Consider the following 22917-nt stretch of genomic DNA (forward strand, 5'->3'; position numbering starts at 1 on the left):
CAAAATGAACCTGTGGAAAATATTTTTCAGATCTAGAGTGAAACTGAACAATGTGTAATTTAAAAAACAAACAAAAAATGCAGCCTATCATTCTTAAACTATTTAAGGTAAACCTCAACCCCAAAACAGCCCAAACCATCTGCAGTAGAGAATGTCTTTTTGTTTTTAACACGTGAATTTCATAATTTTCACTGAACAGAAGAACAACAGAATCTCCAGTGCATGCCATATAATGGAAATTTAAAAAATAAATGGATTCTAATAACTGACAGCAAAGTAAAATTAGTACAGTTATCTTGGAACATTTTAATGGATGAAATTAAAAGAGCTGGAAAAGTTTATTTAAGAATTCACCAATGAACTTATTCCTCATTTAGTCATTTTTTCCAGCACATTCTCTGATTGGTTGCTTCTCTTTCTGATTTGTACTAGTACACTCAGGATATTTCAATCACTATAATTGAACAGTGGATCTGAATATGCAACTTGACTGGAAACAAAAGGTATACATACAGTATTTCCTCGATTAGGTCGAAAGGTAAAAATCCACAAAGTAGAAACCATATGTTTATTCCATTATTTTTAATAATTAATTAATTAGTGATTAATTTTGAGTCATAAAAATCCTCCCCCACACTCTTATAAACCTTCCCACTGTCTTTGAAAACCCTGTTATAACTCTGTTATTAATTTTCTAGGTTAGAAAATGCTTATTTTACTGCAAAAATAATTGAAATGTAAAAAAGAATTAAATACCTATAGAAACATGCAATGAAATTCCTGCAATATAAATTTACAGATGATGTCGCGAGTCCATGAAAGGTGCACCGTCCGGCGTGGGAATACTGTGTATGTATTTTTTAATTTTTTTAAATAATCTATTACCTATCTGTCTAACTAACTTCATCTTTGTTAGTTTCTAAACAGTCAAAGCAGAAAGCAGTTGAACCTGACGTGTGAGCAGTAAGCTAAACTTGCAGCCTGAAATCACATGTCTGTTATTGACTATCTACGGAAGAGGATTAGGGCCACTGGAAAAAAACAAAGAGAAAAAGTCAGAATTCTGACTTTGAAGACATCCCCACTTGTTTTGCTTTTTTTTTTTTCTGTCCCAGACAAAAGATGACAATGTGAAAAAAAATCATGGCGACATCTTTAGTCAGAGGCCCTCCATTGCACCATGTGTGAAGTTCAAAGTTGTCCATTATAACCACTCTGCAATCCAAGGCAAAATCCTGACAATGGCAGAAATTTAGGATGATCATCTCACAATGTGACTTGTATAACAACCCACAACTACAAAACAAAAAATAGGAATGCAGCACGAAAACACGCAACACCAGCACTGTGCCAAATGTAACAAAGCATGGAAAGCAATAGTGAAGGAATAACAACCATAGATCCTGGGCACTAATTCAGCAGGTAATGCCATCCTGCAATCTGCATCAAACCTGATCCTACAGTGTGGCTTTCTAAAGTCTCAATTTGTAATGGTGCCTTCATATATAGAAACAATACCAAGCAAAGACTCTTTTTATTTACACTATCAGATACCCTGTGGCGCCATGGTACTTCATTGTGGTACAGAAAATGTCTACAAATAACATAAGTTTGTTTAAAAAAACAAATGAAATCGGTCCGGGTTAGAGGACAGAACACTTAATTTCAGGAACAACCTGCATCTTTTTACAGGGGTTGATAATCTCATATCTGATAACAGGCTCTGTTTGGTACTGTTTCTATATCTAGATGCTTTGCCAATGTAGTTCTAATATTCAAATCAAACATACAAACCATTGAGGTCTCTGATCACCAATTGTCCTTTAAATATACATTAAACTATGATAAAGTGACGAGGTGATCAGTGACAGCAAACACGTGACATAAGTTCCCTAATTCCGAGCTTAAAGGATGTGTTCGTGTGAAGGGTAAAAGTTCATGCAGAGATAAAAGATTTTCCAACAGGCAGACCGTGATTTCACACATGCCAATTATCTCTGGAGCTGAGGACCAATTAACTGCTGAACCTGTGCCCTTATACGCACATGCACTAATCAATTGATTAACTAATTACATGAATATTTAATACTAGCTTTTAGGATTTCCAATTATCCACAGTTAGCTGCAGAGACACAGCACCAAAAACGGGAATGTGCCTCCACCTTTCAGACGAATGCTTTTTTGCTCATTAGAAGCTTTAGCTGACATTCGTAGGCTCAGATCCAGTTGAACTTATTTCCCTGCCTGCAATTTGGGATCTTCAATGACTGAATTTTTTTCCCCCACCGTCAGCACACAAAGGAACACTTCCAGAGAATTCACTAAGAGGATCATCCTGCATTTGGACACCTGTCTTTTCATTACAGGGATTTATTACTAAGAAACATAAACTTCTTTAAAAGAAGACAGAAAGAAAGAAAGAAAGAAAGAAAGAAAGAAAGAAAGAAAAGGCCCCAAAAAACTCAGTTTCTTCTAGCTACAGAATATTCTAAGTTGTAGCTATCTGTGCAACTGCAAACTTAACCCTTGCCCTGTGAAAGTATTTTTCCTCTCCTCCTGGGGTTTGCACATCTTAATCCCTCCAAATCTCTTTTTTCTTGCTTTCTCTCTCACACACAAACACCAAAGGCCACCAGGTATGCCCCTCTGTCACCCAATCTCCCCCAAACAGCACACCTCACTGCACAGGCCTGCTTCCACCAAAGCTGCAATTATATGAGTGCTGCCTAAAATGCCTTGGGCTCTTGCACCCCTATTCAATTCTCTCCTTTCTAATTACCGCTGCCTTGGGACAGGTGAGAAGTCAGGGCTGATAAAATCTTTTCTTTTTACCTGTAGCCAACACACACATCCCTAAATACACACAAACACCTACAGTGGGAGGCCAAGATACACACTCATAGTCACCCGAGGTGATTTTCCTTTCTAATTATAATCTTCCAGAAAATGTTGAGAATTTGCTTTTAGAGTTAAGATGTGTTTAGAGTAAAAAGCTTGGCAGAAGCTGCAGGGTTAGAGGGTGATTGAGGTCTTTAAGGTAGGCTGTTTTGGTTACATGCTTGTCATTTTAGGAAGTTGATTGATAGCTAATATAAATGCAGACTTAGATTTTATCGAGTTACAAATGCAAATCAAGATAAGAAAAAAAATGTTGTCTGTAGTAAACACAATTATGATACTGTGAGAGAAAAATGGATTCTGACATCATCTCCACCCTGATGGGCATCTGACAAGTTAATATTATTTATTACCAATATGTCCTTTATAAAACCCATTAAAAATGAGAAATGGCTCCAGGAAATAAAGCACCAATGATGAATGGCTTGACAAGTGCATTCTATAAGAGGTTATTTGAGCAGTGTTGAAAGATATGCAGAATATCATGGACGCCTCACACAGCTCTGTGGGTCATCAGTCAGCCGTGGACCCCTTTTCGACTGATTGCTACCAAAGGTGACAACAACCACTTAACAGCACGTAAACAGTGTCTACATGATGATCTATCGCCACGAGTAGTTTGAGAGTAAAAAGAACCATTTGTAGCCATAATTATCGTTTATCACCGGCACCGTCAAAGGGGATCCAGCTGCACTGTCAAGTAGATACAGGTAGGGATCTTAACATCATATACCAGGGAAAGAAAAACTTTTTTTTCCCTTTGTCTCTCCTGTTATTCTGTAATCTGATCTTCCTATCCTCGGGCTCCAAAACAGGCATGTAGAGAGCAGGTGACACCACATTAACCTCTTCCGTCAGTGCTGAAGCAGTTGAAAAACGTAAATGAGAGGTACCAGATTTTAATCTTCGCTTCACGGACCATGTATTCTGAGCTATGCATAAGCACAGACAGAAGAGTTTCTCACATACAATGGGGACATGTGTCGCTTATTGACAGGTTGCATTCATGTACGGGGCAATCAACCGTGATTATTTCTCGACTGCCAACCTTTCCTCCACACACCCTCCTAATACAGCCGCACACTTTTCCTCAACCCTCCTCCTTCTGTGCGTCTTATCTTTTCATATTGTTCTCTGCTTCGACACTTTTGCCGCTGGCACAAGTCTTAACACCGCGGCTAAGCTGCAGATTAATGATTAGGGCATTACTCTGCTTGTCTCTCTTTTTCCCCTCTGGTTACACCTTATTTTTACTTTCCTAAAGCTCACTTATGCAAATTCTTCCTTCGGTGCCCATTCCAAACACAGCTTAACCAATATAGCACCTTGAGAGAACATAAAGAGAGCGTTCACCAGTGGGCTGAAACACAAACTCACCGAAAGCAGCAACTTTGATGAGGATCGCATGAAGGTCTGATGATATCATCTCAGAGAGCAAGGACTCTTGGTCTCGCCGCCACAGGTAGGCCAATGGCTGCAAACCAAGCCGCAAACATCTGGGAAACAGGTGAAGGGATGCAAACTGGTTAATACTGAATATTAGCCAATGTTAGAACAACTTCAAAGCCTACTTGGCTGGGCAACTCTTCATTTACGGGAAAGCTGCCACCCTGATGGGCCCACAGCACATGCTGCCACCTGCCACCGCAGCCAGCGGTTTTATTCAAGGAGAAAACACACACACGCACATATACACGCACACAAAAATCCCCCCAAAAAACTTCATCTTAAGCTGTGGCTTGTCTTTCACATAAACTCAGGTGAAACACACATATCCACAGCAGGTAACTGGAGCCAAACTGTCTGCAGACAAACGTCTACTGCTCAAGAAATGCCTGAGCTGCTTACCTATATATTTGTGTGGGAAAACAATAGCTGACTGACAGCAGGATTTGTTAATGTGAAGAGAGCCTTTGTGTTCTGCTATGTCCAATTTATGAAAATAAAAAAAAACAAGAAAAGTAGGATAAAAGAAAAGATAAGATAAGAGTAAAAGTAATACTTGTAGGTGTCTCTCACACGAGGGAACTATTTTTTCTTTCTCGAGTAAGAGCCGTGCGTCTACCCCAAAAGGAAAATGCACTTTTAAAATGATCAAAGTCACTTGGCAATTAGGTAACCATCAGTTTCAACCATCATTTCATTTAATTTTGCTCCATAAAAACAGAACCACTTCAAAGCTAGTCTAAATAACTTGACATAAATATAATGCAGTGCATGTATGTGTGTGTGTTTAAGCAAAACTCGCCCCCAAATTTGGAGCGCAGGGAAGTAAGAATGCAGGCGATGTGCTCTTTTCTTCAGTGGACATAACAGTGTGTCTCATATAAGTTCAGGGGTGCACGTGCACGTTGAACTAACAGTGTGTTCTGGATCGTGAGTGTGCACATGGTCAACTTACACATTCTCCACCCGGACCCTCTGGTAATCAGAGAGAATGGCCCCTACTGACACCGCTTCGACGCCCTCCTTTTCCTGTGTGGAGCAAAAGATGGAGGAAACTTAACAACAAACATTTCTTGACTTTTCCATTATAAAGCATGTGCGATGTGCATAATGTAACAGCAATTTGATGTCACCAGTCTCTCGAGGCCAAATACCCCTTTCTCAAACTATAACGGTATCCCAAAGTGTTATCTGAACAAAACCACACACACACACAGATGTAAACACAGACACACAGAGACTGAAAGACACAAAGAAAGCAGATTCCTGACAGCTCACTCCTTTCATTGGACCGCAATCCTGTGGGGATGTTTACACTCTGGTCGTATCAAGGCCTTTACGGTCCAGCCCATATCCCCTGGAGGTTTGCGCACATGGCTCTGTGACTGAACTTGCATGTTTATGCTTAGGTTTGTGTGTGTGTGTGTGTGTGTGTACATATGTGTGACTGGAGGCACCAGCACCACCAAAGGCAATTGCTGGACCTTATCAGTAGTCTAGTATAAGCAGGAGATGAGAGTGTCTGGCTGCAGCCTGCATCCTGTACACCCACAGCTGGAAGATGGAACCACAGTGACAACTTGAAGTATCAGCGGAACTTTGTGTCTGTGAGTGGCATGTATCTTTAATACTGCTAAGGGCTAATCTAATTGCTTTTCATATCATATTCATATTTCAGAAACAGTGAGACAACTATGCACTCGAGAGATACTGACACAGCCTTGAGATGCATTCAATCTTCTTACAGAAAAACAAGCTTGATCTGGAGTGACAAATACAAGCACACACACACACTTACACATGCACGCAAGCAAGGGCTACATGCTGACGTGCATACATACAACGAAATAAAGGCACAACCTCCGTCTCCACCTAAATGCCCCTCCCCTACTCAAACCCACCTGCAGATTCATTAGAACATTACATGGGCTGTAATTAGAATAAGAGGCAGGGGTAGAAGCAGTGGAGGGATGCACAAGTCTCCACTAAATTACCTTGTAGCCGTTATCAATTTCCCTGGCTACTGGTCCTTAAGATAAACCCCCCCACCACCACCACCACACACACACAAAGACACAAAAACACACACCCCTCCTTCTCCCTGTGGTCCCTTCCTGCAATTTTTCTCTGCCTGATAAACATGCTGATTAAAGCGAACAGCGTGTAAACCTTTGATACTTTCCTAAATGAAATCCATGCCCTGCCTGGGGCCTGATGCTGAGCTGAAACGCACTGTACCTCACACACGCAAACACACACACAGCTCCACAAAGGCGTGCCAGCTAATCAGATAAAGGATGTGCTCTGTGTGTGTGTGTGTGGCTTTGCGAATGTGTTTAGCAGAGAATGTGAGGAATAAAAGTGATGCTAAACACATACCACAAATAATCCTTTGACCTAAAGTTAAACACAAAGCGATCTTAAGAAGGCATTCAGCACTCCAGTATTGTTTTCTTTTTTTATCTCGCCAATCTGTCCCGCACTGTAATGTACATTTATAGTCAATCCCATTGCCCGGTGACAGTAATTAAGTCAGACTGATAACATTTCAGCCCAGCACAGAACGAAGGGGGCTGCAGGCAGTGCCATGTAATTCTAGGTAAGCCTCAAGGCCAGCACTCTATTCTAATGCAATGATAACCTTTTCCCTAAATGCAACTGTCACTCCCTAAAGAGGCAAATTAGGAGGTACAGAGTGGGATAAGAAGAGACACAAAGAAAGACGAAAAGATATCCAAATGAGAGTGTTGAAGAAGTGTGCTACATCAACACCAATTTGGTCCCTTGACTTTAAACTTGCCAGGACCTGACAGACTATCAGAGCATCAGAGCAACAACAAACAGCTTCGTCTCGCATTTCTGTCTCCCTCTATCTTGTTTCTCTCAGGAGCAAACTGTTGTAGGTACTTGGACCTCTGAGGGTCAACCTGACTAATTAAATGGCTTCACTTTTCTTTTCCATTCAGCCTTACAACCAGGCACACTCGCCACTAATGACAACACAAAAAAAAAAAATTCTCACACATCCCCTTGTTTTCAGTGGAGATTCTAACTACTAGACCATTTGGCAACGGCTTTGGGAAATGATTATTTTTGGAAGTGGTAATGTTTTTGTCGCTATTATAGCCACCGCCAGGAGACAGGCAGGAATGAGGGGGCAGCTAATGCTGCTCTGGATGTGATTTTATAAATTCTAGACATATTTTCTCATCCTCTGTGGGAGGAGGTAGGATAAATTATTGTGAAGAGGGGGTATATGTACATATAAATCTAAACTGATGGATATTATGGGAATTGTTCTATGTCTATTCATGACGCCATAAAAAAATCCAAACTTTGATTTTATAGTAGCTGAAAAATTTATCAAAATGGTTTATAGTGGAAATATTTGACAAAGCGACTAGGTAGCTCATGAAGCACAGTATAATAATAAATAATAATAAAATCTTTATGAGAGCTATCTGGCTAAACGATGTTTTGACTATATTAGAGGTGGGATCTGGGTAACATAATGATAAATCAAGGCAAAGGTCATGAAGAGGCCTGTGACCTACAAACCACTTCTCTTCCTCAGTGATTGTTGGCACAAGATCTAAAGAAAGAACTCCCTCGCTGCCCTGATTCAATGTCACTCTTCTTTTTTCAGCATTTAATGACCCTTGTTCATAAAAGGAAGCCTCACCTGATCCAGGACCTGAGGCCCTGTGTTATCTCATGCCCAGAGCAGGACTAATTCTCGCATGGTGCTGTGCAACAGTGCAACCCCTCAGCAGCTCCGTCAGAGGCAGACTAAACAAAAGCCTGGCCTGGCTTCCCCTGTCCTCTCCGGCAGGCAGAAAAGCTATTAATGAGGATCTATGGCCCAAAGCAGTGGAAGTCCTTAGTCCCCCCAGCCATGTCCATCAGGGTACTTAGCCCCATGCAGTCATTAACTTCTGTTACTAATTGTCAAATTCATTAAACTAATCCTTCCCCCACATCCGGATGTCTCCCGTGGAAATGGATGGAGAGGGCTGAGTTATTAAGATGTCAGCTGTGGAGAAGATTAAGGCCAGCAGACATGCTCCACAAAGAAACGATACGGCCATTAAACTCTATATCAAGGTAGTGTGCGTGATATACTTTGTAATTATATATACATTCATCTTAGTAAGGGAGTGAAAGACTGCTTCAAATGTATTCACAGTCACAGACATGCCTTTGGTAAAGATATGTATCTGCCTCAAAGACAAAAAAAAGTCAACTACAGAATTCAGCTATGATCTCAGCATTAAAGGTACTAACCCATTCCACATTTTCATTCAGGGTAATATTCAACATTCAAAGCCATTAGTAGCAACTAAAGCAATTAGAAAGCCATAAAATATTAAAAATTCAATAATCATATTCATATGGAATACATCAGAACCCTCATTAACTCGCTCTCAATGGCTGTCACAATGAGGTCTTAATTATACACCCTAACAATACAAAGCTCCATTTTGCAAAATGGTAGGTTTCCAAAATGCCCGATTGAGTCTGTTCTGACAGCCAGGAGTCCAGAGCAGGCAGATCTCAACTATTATTGACACCAGGCCACACGTTTCCTTAAAATATCCGCTTTTTATCAAGTCTAAACCTGTTGACACGCTCACTGTATAATATTACTGCCTGGTGTATGCAGCATTCCTGTCTGTGATAGCAGGAAGGTGGGGAAGTCGACAAAGTGGGGAAATTAATTAAAGTGGTTCGAATGACAGTTTGCTCAAGGGCACCAAGGTGCCATTACATGCTCTCCATTGCTGCAATCACACTGTCACATCGTCACCGTGCCTGACCCCAAGACCTCCAATCCCACCCCTCCTCTTCAACATTTCTTTCCCCTCTCTGTGTCTTCTCTTCACCCCTCTCTTCCTGGATCCATCAAGTAAGTGACTGGATGCGACATGGTTTTAATGTTCTCTGCATTAGCTCTGGGCCTGTTCCAGCGTAATGGGATTGTTCTCCCTTGTTCACCTGCATGGAATGAACATGGGGAGGGGTTGGACCCTGTTGTAGTAGCTCAAATAGATGTCATACAGGAGATGGGGCTCGCTAGGGTCAAGCGGTTGTGTTTAATGTAATGTAGACACAGTCTTGGGGCGTGTTGGGCTGTCCTGACAGCGTAGACATGCCAAACTGACAGGAAGCTTAGTGTGAGCTTAGTAGGAGGAGACACTGCTTATTTGTTGTAAATCAGCTTCCTCATTGTCATTCCAACGAGACTGTTAAACTCCAAGGTGACTCCAAGAGTTGGTAAAGGAGAAATGGGATGCTGAATGGTGCACACAAGGCACAGGATATTCTTAATGATCGTTTAAATTAAGGTACACCCAACGTTCACAAAATCATATTCTGCTTATACAGTACATACTGAGTCTCAAACAACAGGTATGGTGTCTGATCCATCAAAACAAACAAAACGGACACGCAGGCTTAGCGAATGTTTTTGTAAAACAAACATCGGCAAAATCTCGTTCTGAAAGGCTTTCAGAGACATTCCCTTCGGTAAATTGGCGGAGCTCTGCATCTAAAACAGCTGTTGAAAGACAGGCTCTTCCTTTGTGTTTGAGGACGGTCTGGCAAGATGACTCAACACGTGTCAGTCTTCAACCATATAGAGTGGTGGAATAAGAAAAACAAAGTTCTCACAAAGCCAGCTGTTCGCAAAGCCAAATGCCCTGAACGGTTCCTGAGATGATGCAGGTCATAGTTACGAGAAGTGTGGAGAGGAAGCAGACGAGGGGAGAGTATTATCCTCTGCTGAGGCCACTGTGCAGGTGTGACCAGGCAACAGAGGATATGACATGAGGCATTGTCTATTTAGCACGATGAGTGAAGGACGCTTATCAGTCGAAAGCCAAAGAAATGTGATGAGTGACAGCGAAGTGTGCACTGATTAGGGTATGGGGAAGAATAAAAAAGAAGCTGTTTTTATCCACGAAGGTACTAATGCTGCTTTTTATGGCTGAGCATGAATTTTTTCAGTTTCCCAGCCTTAAGTTTACACATACCCACACGGACACACACACACACACACACACACACACATGCACAGTCTTTAGTCTTGGATAGTGATTCATTTACAATGACAGAGCTGTTTTCAGCAATAGAGCCTGAGCATAAATATGCCATGCCGCACAGCTGGAAAATGTAGAAATTCATCAGGGTTAAAAAGTAGAGAGATTAACGTTTCACGAGTTTCCTCTAAGATATATACGGTTACGTAAACACAGGCCCCGCCAGTCATCAGGCAGGGAGGGAGAGGGCCTTCGCCAAAGCAAGCACAAAGCCCTGGTTTCAGCAGGCCAAGGACAAGGAGGCTTTCCATATCAACACACATGGAAAACTAAATGTCGGGAAGCACCAGTGAGACAGGTCGTTTATCGATGTATGGTATAACCATGAATACTTGCAATTCAAGAAAACAAGTTTAGTCGTTAGTACTTAAAATGCAATACTTTATTTTTTGTAGACCACATTAAATAAACTGTCAGCCTTTAACTTTAAGTTGATTCATGAGTTTTTAGGATTTTTAAATAAAACCACTGTGATTTCCTGCAAAAATTAAATTGAACTAAACTAAATATTAAACATATAAGATATTCTCACTTATATCATGAGTGAAGTCCATAAGGTGTATCCATACATACGTAATGTCGATGTATCCACACTGGCCCACGGAGACAAGAAGACAAGAAGACACACACACACACACACACAGCCTAAAATGTAAATGTTTTTCTGGTGAGGTCAGAATCCAGGCTCTTGGCATTTTGGCTCTTCTGCCCTCCGTCTTACATAGTTCCAACAGACGTCATGCTCCCCCAACACACGCGCGCACGCACAAACACACGCACGCACACACACTCCCCAGAGAGAGACCAGAGAAAAATATTGCTGTGATGCTGGTTTAACCCACTCTCCAGACTCCAGACAGTGTTTTTCTACGGCTGGTTATGACTTTAGCTGCGGGAGGTGATGGGGCCTGCCACAAATATTTCTTGAGGGGAATGGTTCACAAAACAAAACATAAAAGCCCTCTTAATTTCTGAGTAGATGAATGGCAGGGAGTTGAAAGACTTGACACAATTCCTCAGCTGTCAGTTCTGAGGCAGACAGAGTTGGGCCTGACTAACTGTTGATACTGGTGCATTTAAAAGGTTTTATTGAATCTCCTCCACAACTTGCATTTTTCTTACAAGGTTGGATCCTTCATATTTTATGATATCTGGAGAGTAAAAACAACTCGACTGAGTCTGAGGAAGGCATGTAAAGCTTAGATTAGATTTTCAGACAAAGCTAAAAATTTGAGGTTTTTAAAGCAGAGAAGAAATTGTTGAAGATGTAACAATAGATCTCTGATGATGAAGCAGAAATTGATTTGCAAAAGTCATTCAAAGGCATTTTGAAGAAGGCATGCCAAACAATCACAGTGACAAAAAAGAGATAAAAAATATTGTTTGCCAGGACTAGAAAATTATCACAACTTTTTTCTTAATAAAAAACTGAAACAAGGAATCATATGAACACACTTTGTATAATCCTTTACATCAGCGCATAACATTGAAGCAACAGCTCAAATGCAATAACCTTCCGATACAGCTACAATTCATCCAGTATCAAAATAAAACAAAAACAAAAAAAAACACGCACGTTTCTCATTGAACAATGTTCAACAATGTAGTGGTTTGTGCCCTCGGCAAGTCGAGATAAGGCTATCAGCTTCCATCATCGCTAAACAAGATTGAGCAAAGTACATTAAGCAGAAAAATACAAACAAATTACAAAGGCTTGAGGCTTGACTCTTTATCTAATGTTTGTGGGGACTGCTAGCGTCAGTTGGTGGGAAATGGGCCTGCATCTAATAGATCCTGTCCCACCACTTCCACACGGCCCGCGAACAATACACAGTGCCATTATCTCAGAGCTAATGCTATCCTTCCTCATGTGCAAAACAAGTCTGCAATCTCAACCTCACTGCCACTGAGCCGACCAACACAAATACAAGCATCTCAGGACCAAAGGAAAAGATAACAATGGTTATCGCAAAAAGAGGCAACACCGAGAGACAGCTGTTTGAAATCTGTCTGAAATCCACACTTTAACATGCTGTGCTGCATCTTAAAGTTAGGAACTGCAAACTTTGCTGAAACGTAAGAAAACAAAACGGTCACCAAAGTGATTATCCTTTGGTTTGAGGCTGCTTGCGAGCTACTTCCAGTAACACCATTTAGAGGTCTCTCAGCACCACAAACAAGCTTCAACAAGCTTGCATTAGCTTTGTTATTGATCTGATCTCCTAAACCCTCGCTGTGACCCCAGAGGTCATGATTTATGTATTAAGCAGCTTTTTAAAGAAATCCATTTTCCTGTTGAGCCCCCAATGTACGTCTAATGCGGCACCATGCCAGTAATCAGAGAAGGGCTGTGTGTTTGATTTTGGGCCCCCCCCCTTTCATAGTTCACACTCCTCCTGAACATCTTGTCTCACAACACCTCAGCTGCCTAATCAATACTACAAAGATACAGAGATTCCTCCGCCTGCCTACCAGCCAGTCTGCCCTCCTCTTCCTTTCTGCTCCATTCTTTCTATTATGTCTCAGTCCTTTTCCCTTCTTTCCTCACAGCAGGATGCACCTCCATCAGGGAACTTGCAACAAGGCAGTGCCAGGCTTCTGAAGGGTCCGGATGAAAGTGCGACGACAGCACAATGGAGACAGAGATGTAGAAGAGAGAAGGAAGGAGTGAGGGAGCGGGAAAGAGGAATGAGACAGATTGTTTGGACTTGTGGACAGGCTGCTTCTGCGATCCCAGAGGGCCCCACTCTTGTCTGCTGATGTCGATAATGGCGCGGCAGTAGTTACTGAGGACGAGGGGGGAATGTCTATGTAACAATGGTCAGGAGAAACGGGGAATAGGGGGAGAGTGTGCGCAAGTTTAGGAGAAAGATTAGCTCACTAAAAACAAGGTGTTCTAACACACACCAATGGAACAGAATGTTTCATCTACAAAGGCCAAAGGTCTCAATGCGCCTTCCCAGGACTTTTCTCAGACATCTTAAAAAAAAAACAAACAACAACAACAAAAAATACACACACACACACACACACACACACACACACACATATACTGGCTTGTTAAAAAAAAAAAAAGGGGGAAAGCTGGATCTTAACTGAACTGTCTTATAAAAATAATTAATTAATTAAAAACATGTTTCTGAAAAGTCGAATGCATTAGAGGACAGGAAATTGGATTTGAAAGTAACATTTCCATCGTTCTCAAAGCAGGGTCTCAGTATGACAGAGATGTCACAGCGCTGCTAATTAGAGCTGGCAGAATAGAACATGTGCATAGATATCATCTATTGTTCCTCATCACTCTAATGAGCTTAAATGTCTTTGTCTTTATTCATCAGCTCAAAGGTTGCAGAGTTGCTGCAATAGAGTCATTTTCTTTTTATAAAGTATCTATTACCATATCAAGTGACTGAAGCTACAATTACGCCTTTCCAAAACTCAGTGCCATATAGGTTGTTCTATTTCTGAAGGATCTTTGTGTTGTAAAATGGAATTAACTACTCATAATTCAAAACATCTACTTGTGGCTGAGGGTGACAAATAAAGTGCATATGGATTGTAGTGAAAGGACTACAGTGCTGAAAGAGAGGCAGAGGTGTGCACGGATGACAGCGATAGACCTGTTATCATGTAGCACAGGCCTGTTTTGACCTGACCTTGAACACACAAGCACGTACGCACACACACACAAACACACACACACACACACACAAGCTGGGTCACAGGGAATAAAGAGCCACTGTGTCAGGTCACAGAGCACAGAGAGAAGGATAAAGGAATTGAGGGATGTGATATGACTAATATGAGGGGTTTTGCAGGCCTTTGGGGGAACTGGCTTTACAGCCAGGGGTGACTGACACTGTTGATCTGTATCACACATGAGAGCGGATCACAGCAGAGGGGAGCAGAGTAGCCACACAATGAAGTATGGACACACTACCTATGAAATCCACAAAAAAGCACACTTTTACAGGAGTTGGATTTTAATTCTTAGCAATAAATACAAATGTTGCGCTTACAGAAAAACATCTTTATGTAAACTTTATATTCTAGTGTCGTTTGAAAGCATTGTTGAGAATGAAAAGATGTCATTTCTGTGAAAATGCATTCTCAGCTGTATATACGTAAAAGTGCTCCACCAAAACTTATTTCTCCCCCTCAAAGAGCAGGTTCAAAGATCAGCACCTAGCAGGATGGGCTTGCATGCATGTTGATCGGGTTACACACTTCAAAGAAGCACAGCTATACACAGCCAGCGATGAGAGCAAAGGGGGCCAAGGATAGGGCCACATTGTCATTCTGCTATTATCAGTACTGCCAGGGAATGGATAGCTCATTTTTTCTATTACAATCGGGCTTTTTTCCCCCTCTGTCAACAAAGGTTCTGAAGAATATGATCTCTTCCTTTGAATCTTTCGAATGGCTTCAAACATTCTTAGAGGCCAGTCTGTATAGATTATGTTTGGTTTGTCAGCAAACGGGAACGATCCATAGATGGCACTGTTGGCTCATGCTACGAGTCAGACACTAGCACTGCAAAACGGGGAGGAGGAAGAGAAGAGAATCCACTTAAAACTCATCAACTTTGGATCTGAGGAAAAAAAATCTTTCATCTATGCTCAAGTGTCATTTGCCAAATATAATCTTGTAACTTCTAATTAATTCAAACTGTGAGAAAGAATCTTTCAAAATATCACACTTTCCAAAACAGAACACATTTTTTCATGCTAAAACTGTTCTTTTCCAGCAATAGTGATTTAACAGCTCATTATCAAAAGCTGTGTTTTTTTCCCCCTCCTTTTACTCCCCCCTCCATCAATTCCTTCACTAATCAACAACACTAAAAAATTTATGGTCAAAGAAATATGTTTTTTTGTCTATTTTTTTAGAAATAAAGAAAAAAGAAACAAACTGAAGATCTACTCAACTTGATGGAACGTAACAGAATTTCTAAGACGATATTTGAGATGACACGAGAGAGTTTGGGAAGTTTAAAAATACACTTCAAGTTAAATAACTTACTATTTCAATACAGTACATAATGTGGAACTGTGGTACAAGTTAGTCACTCGTTGAAAAATTAACTTTCGAGAGCACTAACTTGAAATTTGAGATTAAAAGATTGTATTCTTATGGTTGCCATAACTTTACGGATGAGAGGAAACCTGTTGTTTATGGTCCAGGTCTGCTGATGACAGAGGAGTGTGAGGGGTGCGCTGGGTGACCAGTGGAGGTCTCCCAGCCTGGGAGGGCCTCATTGGAGTCAAACTGCCCTGATCTATGGCCTGTCGGACTGGCGAGGTCAGACGAAAAAACCCTGGAAATGGGAAATTAGCAGCCCTATGCAATTAGAGCCCTGACCACAGGCAGAGTGGGCATACTGCATCACATTCCACAACGCTGTCCACTACTTGACTCACAAAAGAGGTAAATACTGAGCTGTGTGGATGTGGTTGTACTAATAAGATCAAAAGCTCCAAAAATCAAGAACTTGCCCATGTAGCTGCATGTGAAAAGATTTCTACTGGACACGGCAAAGGAAGTAAGGAAGTAAGGTGAAAATGCCTTCAGGCGGACTGGCCCCTGCCACTAAGGCAGTGTAGGGCCTTAAAGGAGTCAGATGAACATGTCTCCACACATACCTGCACAACGATTCACGCATACCTCTGTCATATACACCACATAAAGCAGAATCCCATTTCAACAACAAAGTCCCATCCAGCATCCCATAAGAAGTGCTTAAATGTTGATGCTGCCAGCTAAAATAAGAGGTTGTGTGGGGATAAAGTGTTACACAGGATCAATCCCACACGGTGTTTGTGCTGACAGCAGGGAGAGCCTTTGCTCCTGTTGAAGCGTGTGTCCATGTAGCCTCCTCATGGCTGCAAGCGGTCAGGTAGGAAAGCAGTGCAAGCAGTGTTCTAAACACACATGCAGTTATCTCAAACCTGTCAGTCAGCCACCCCGTACCTGGTTGGACCACCAAGGCCTCATACATAATTTGCCATCAAATGAATATTTTCTCAGAGTCCTGTCAAAAGTGGTATTTGATGAAATATTAATTTGGTGATTAATTTTTGCATCTGATCTTCTGTCAAGTGAGATAAAAAAAAGAATGGAATTTTTCCTGTGAAGCCATTGTTCAAGGGCACCTCTCTCCAACTTTGCCCATAAAACATTGATTAAGTGATCCAACAGCCACACTATTATTCCAGAGTAAAATAAAAGGAAAACATACCTTATTTTCAAAGGAAAAATTTAAATATGCTAAATCAGGCAGGCTAAAAGCACTATATGGGCTTTTTAGTCTCCCTGGCAGTTTGCAATAGGAACTAAGAACCGACTAGAAAGTTCAACTTCAATTTCTCTTTGGGAATTAAGGAAGCGCAAAAGCAACACTATGTGGATTTTTATTAGAAAACAGCTGAAAAGTCAGCACTCATTACAGTATAGAGTGCTTTAGTACACCCGGCATGAAAAGGAAACATTAAAAAAGCCTTTTTAGGAAAAGGACTTTCATATTGTAGCAAGACAATAACAAACCACATAATCATCATGTATTACAACAATATGACTCCACTGTAAAAGAGTTTGGGTGCCTGCAGTGTAGACCTGTCATCCACTGAAAACACTCAGCATATTATAAAACACTAAACTACAACCAAAACTGTCAAGCAGTAGAAATCTTACTTCAAGCAAGTAAGCATTTTACACAGTTACCTTAATGTCTTTGGAAGTTGCACTCTACAGATAAATCAAGAAAATGAAACAATATTTTTGTGTGTGGAAATAAAATGTCATGGGCTCCTAAAGTATTAAGGCCTCTTGGCCGGAGGACATGGATTGAAAATGCACATCCGGGGTAATAAACTCTTCTGGCACAGATGCCTACCTTCACAAGGTGCAGCAGCTGATAAAGGTCCTCTACCTCATCTCCCTCTGTCTCTCTGTAGTTTCTGCTAGTGTCCAGGCTGGATCCCTGGATGGTGCGTCTATATAGAGGTAAGTCCATGGCATCGGCATACAGTTCTATAGCCTGGTGGCCCACCGTCTGGTACATGTAGCTGTCCAATTCATCTAATGCACGAAGGAAAATGAGTTACAACCTGTGCCTGATGAGAGCCTTAATCGTGTCTGACAAAAGGGATTTCACTGGATTATGCACAAGAAGTGATGGTGCAATTCCCTGAGAAATAACTGACATTAAATATCTACCTCTACAGCTCTACAATTAATGAATACTATATTAAAAATGATCTGACTATATGTTTTTATTAATACAATGCATTGTATATTCAAGATACCACACGTTAAAGAAAATTTTTTTTAAATGAAAGTAATTTAAAACAAAAGTCTGAACAAACTTAACTGAAAGTTTCAAGTTTCATCATTTTTGCAGCAGTGACCTAAAAACTTGTCCCGGTGCCTCAGAGGTCACAGGTGCAACTTCCAGATGGACACAGTAAATTTGGATTGGTGAAGTGAAAGAGCAGCACTTGCACCTTCCTCATTAACACCACTTATATGCACTTCAAAAAGGCCCTTAAACCCTAACTGCTCCAGAGGAGCTGCTCAGCAGCCAATATAATCCTGTGCCACTCGGTCAGGCTTGTACTGGGCCGCTTCCAGGTGTTAATAAGAAACTATGAAAACATGCACTAGGGATGCATGAGACTGGAGAGTGAAAAGCAAAAACTAGAAATGCGCAAAATTCAGTAACTAAGCAACTGATTTTTAGTTCCGTGTTGCTACATATATACAAGTGTGGCTCCTCACACATGCACATAGGCAAGAGAGTGACACGTACTATAGTTTATAATCAAAGTTCAAGTTAGTTACAGTTATAACAAACTCTTCCATTTTAGCTTAAAAGGTGAAGCAGACTTGGATAGTTGGGAAATGGCACTATAGCTTAGTGTATGAATACAACTGAACTGAACTAAACTGGAAAACAATCCCAACAACTCAGGCCACTTATCATAGTTAGGCCAACATCTTAAATTATACCAGACAGATAGAAACCAAAGATTTCCTTTGGGAAAGCACTCAGTGTGAGTATGGAGGAAAAACTCCTTTTTAACCTCAAGAGACCTCCGGCAGACTTAGGGAGGGCAGGCATCTATGCGAACCAACTGCAAGATCTGGGCAACTCCAAACCATACAGAGCACCCGCTCCAGTATTTCAGTCACTAAAAATAGAGAATACTTTTCCAGAGCCCCATTTAGTGATATTAGCAAATATCAATAAAAGTAAAGTTCATGAACTGTTCTTCCTCATGAAAAGTTCTTCCTCAGTAAATTTTAATTCCTCAGGATTAACGTGTTCAAAAATACAGGAAGTATCAATTTTAGACAATAATGCTGTAGTGTAGGCTATACTGGACAAGGAAGAATAACTGTAAAACACAGGGGAGAAGTTTAATTAGAGATACATAATTTTAAGTAAGTTTACAACAAAGAAAATTAAGTCCCATTATTGAGAAGAATTTTAGTTAAGTACTAGAGAGAGCTTTGCTGTTGCATTAGATAAATAGAACCTGTTAATCTGCAATTGGACATGTTGTTTCTCTTCACATTTCTTTCAGTTATACAGATTAATGTGTTGGCATTAGACACAAAATACATATTATATGGGCATACACTATAGTGTGAATAGGGAATTCTTGTAAACTTCTTCTAGTATATTGTGGGTAAATGTTTTAAATGTATTTAATCATTAACTTACTTTTGAAACTATTCAAATATTTTTGGCCTACTTAGCATTCCATAAATGACTCTGGTTATTTTAAACACTAATATTTGAATATTTCATTTGTTAAAACATCAAATCAGATCAAATATATGTAAGGACACAGCACACAAACATGCAGTTCAAAAGTGAAATGATCAAATATTTAATTTATGTACAGTTATTGGGAACGGAAGTGCAGCTGGTTGGCCCATATAGCAAAGCCAGCTCCAGCCAGCTGCTGGGGCTTACAGGTTAATCCCAGGAGCACGTTTTACTCACCTGTGTGAGCAGGGCGCAGGTTGGCCAGAGCTACGATCCGGTGCCCAGCAGCAACACACTGCATCATGTTGTAGCAGCTGTCTTTGCCCCCACTGGAACACAACATAATAAACAGACACAGAGGCTAAGCTGACACACACATTATCATGGGTGCAAAGTTTAGCAATGTGGGAATGTGGTGCACCATATTTAATATCCAGGGTTGGAACACAAGGTTGTGGATGTACCGGGTGAGTTCTGGTGCACTACTCTCACAGCATGTTACAGCCACTCTATGCCACTCTTTCATTCGTCTTCAAACCCTTAGGCAATAATTCTACACCTGCATGGGTGTCATATTCTTGGTTTGAATTAACTCATATAGATACATCAGCATCCGTAGCTTACTGCTCTGCAAGCACAAATCATCAGTGACAGACCTGTGTGACGGTTAAAGCGGCAAGCTGCGATTACCTTATTAACGCAACCACTTTCATCCTGTTAGATTTCGTTTTTGAGCCTAAAAGCACCACAAGTATTGACTACAATGTGATAACACCGCTTAGCAACCGGCGAGCGTACACAAAAACATGTGGAAGCCAGACTTCCGGGTTGTTAAAGGACCCTCGTCATTCGACTGAGGTGCCCTCTAATGTGCCTGACAGAAAATCCGTAACACCGCTCTCTTTCTTACTTACATTATTGAAATGTAAGGTTTGTTAACAGTTGCTCCTTAATAATTCAAATCTTTAAAAGGAAAAGGAAGTATAACGGTAGTTGTTCAACCAATAGTGGATAAAAGATATTACACTGAAAGACACCAAGAAAAGAAAAAATAAATAAATAAATAAATAAATAGATGTTATTTATGTGCTTAAAGTGCTTAAAAGAGGGTAGTGCTGAGGGATATTACCAAGCCTGTTGGTCAAAGGTTTATACTCTGTATGTTCAGTTAGTGCTGCATATTCCCATCACAGTGCAAAGACATGCAGCAAAGACTTACTGTTTCACTGTGTTAGGTGCTTCCAGGGTGTACATAAGTTACAAAGAAAGAGTGTGTGTGTTTTTTAAACATATGTGCAATGGCATATTATATATATATAAAAAAAACGAGTTTGACACGTCTACTTTTTTAAAGATATAGCTGAAAAAACATTAAAAAAAGGTTTATTTACACTGTTGCTACTGCTTGCTGTATTATAACGTAATCAAAGTGGATAGGCACTGCAACTCTATTGACACGCATCCTTTGCCTCTTGTGTCTCAAGAGAGGGCCTAAAGTCCATGCACTGGTATTCACACACAGGTTGCGCTTTCCTCTGAGGGAGCCCTATTTTGCTCAGAGGAAAGCCTTTGATGCTCCTTTTGCTCTCTGTTGTTGTGCCAGAGCAGAATAATTGCACTGCTTTTGTGTGCTTCCCTCACCTTCTACCCTTAAGCAGGCCAAAGGCAACTGATTCTGTCTGAGTGTACAAAATTGAGAGAGACGTCTCTTCATCCCCTTGCTTTTTTTTTACTAGGTTCCCTCTTTTGTTTTTGTTTTTGTTTGGCTGTATTCATCCTGAATATATAGCAAAATCTACAACCTGCAGATGAGCTTCGTTTATGTTGGGGTGCAGACAGTATAGGCTGAATGGAAGGATTTGTTTTCTAATGGAGTAATATTTTCTTATGATATGTTCATTCGATTGTTTTGGTTTTTTCCCTCTATATTACATAAGATGATAAAAGATGTAATATTTGGTCACTTAATTTTTTGTAATTTCTTTCCTTGTCCTTTATTTATTTATAACAATAAAAAGAATTGAGTTGTATTCAAGATATAATATAGCTGAGCAAGTTACTCAGTCCCCAGTCTAGTGTACCAAAAATATGCACAACAAACAAGTGCCTGTATATCTGTAGAATTAATATTTCAATATTTTGATCTTATAGGAAATTTCAGTTGAAAGGATGAGTGATATGGTTTTAAAAAATGTTCCTTTGACATGTTTGTTTGAAAAATGTCCTCCTCCTGGCCTCCTGGAGAGCCAGTCACATCCTTCTGAGTCTGGTTGTCCTTCAGTTTTGTAAACTCATTAATACATCACCTGTGTTTTCCAATTGTGCGGGTTATATTTAATATTAAAAGTTCTCAGCCTGTGGTAATTTCCATTAAAGCCCATAACATAGGACTAATGCAAATTTTGTCGCTTATCACTTTTAATTTATGTCGTTTATTACCTAGACAAATAAAGAGGTGTGTTGTTCATGTTTTATTTGTGGCAGCATTTTGCTGACGTAAAAGAGCGTTTTATGTCCATATTGTTGGTGTGATGGGGATAAAAAGTGTTGATGGATGGCCCAACTGAGACACAGCCAATGGACGTGAATATGAGACGCATAAATATGAAAGCAAGGCAGCAGGAATCAAATGACACCCTTGGCCTTTTCTTAAAGGAGCATGTGCATATGACAGGTGATTTACACAGACACACAAACAAATTTTTGTCGCACAAGGACACAAAAACTTTGGGTGTAATGAGAAACTAAGGCCTCAAATCACAGGACAATAAATTGAGTGTCAGAACAGGCCAGCCAAGGTTGCAGGCTGAGTGGCCAGAATACAAACACACAAACACACTTGTGCACCACATCATGTATGGAAGCAGAGAATGCTTTTTTTTTTTTTTGAATAACAGTTGCTGTAATGCTTGCAGGATATTTATGCATTACATTGAAAATAAAGAAAATAAATAAATTGTACATAGTAAATAGTAGTACATTATATTTATCGATAAAATATTAAGTTGAAAGGTAAAAATGTAAGTAAATGTAATGTAAGATTAGATCTTACCAGTAAATGTTAACTCTAAAGAGAAAATTGGTTTTACTGCTGACAAAAAACACAAGGTTGTACAACTTGTGAATAAATGTGCATGTAAGTGCCATGATAGCAATAAAAGGAAACAATAAGATGCAATAAAATACCTAAAAAAATAATAATAATTTATCACACAATATAACAGTTATTGTAATCATTTATACTCTGTATTTTTCAGATGTAGCGCAAAAATACTGGATTCACATGCTGTTGACATCTAAAATTAATTTTAAAATGACATATAAATTCTGTTATGTGAACAAGTATTTACAACACATCCAAAGTACATTCATCTGAGGGCCATGTTTTGTTTTGTTTTGTTCAGTTGGTTTTATATCAGGGTTGACTCTTTTTAAAGAGAAATTAAATATTGGGACAATTAACAAAACCTGTACTAATGACCTTAAAACAGCCTTAATTTTAGGTTCATTTTTTTAGAGGCCTTTAATAAAATAAAACCGTGTGAGCAATGTTTGGCATCGTTCTTCTCAAAGACAACTTTCTGTTTCAGCTCAAGAAAATCGACTTCTCTGTTCTGACTCTACACCAAACATAAATTGGATGTGAATGTTACTGTAATTTGGAATTAAGTTTCAACTAAGCCACAAACAAAGTAGGGCACA

At 40.1% G+C, this 22917-nt stretch overlaps 1 protein-coding gene across 1 annotated transcript in view; it reads right to left on the minus strand.

The window, feature by feature from the left end:
• dph6 (diphthamine biosynthesis 6) overlaps positions 1-20037 on the minus strand; it is a 56462-nt gene extending 36425 nt beyond the window's left edge. Inside the window, exons 1-5 of the mRNA XM_085257458.1 lie at positions 19906-20037; positions 19453-19544; positions 17335-17519; positions 5300-5373; positions 4276-4394 (exon numbers count right to left, since the gene is read on the minus strand). Coding sequence (XP_085113584.1) covers positions 4276-4394; positions 5300-5373; positions 17335-17519; positions 19453-19544; positions 19906-19928 — 493 coding nt within the window. The 5' untranslated portion in view covers positions 19929-20037. The remainder of the gene's footprint in view (positions 1-4275; positions 4395-5299; positions 5374-17334; positions 17520-19452; positions 19545-19905) is intronic.
• Positions 20038-22917: the final 2880 nt, after the last annotated feature.

The sequence above is a fragment of the Mchenga conophoros genome, linkage group LG19, assembly GCF_057382185.1.
Source record: "Mchenga conophoros isolate Kocher_MC1m ecotype Shallow Benthic linkage group LG19, M_conophoros_male_GT1.1, whole genome shotgun sequence".
Lineage (NCBI taxonomy): Eukaryota > Metazoa > Chordata > Actinopteri > Cichliformes > Cichlidae > Mchenga > Mchenga conophoros.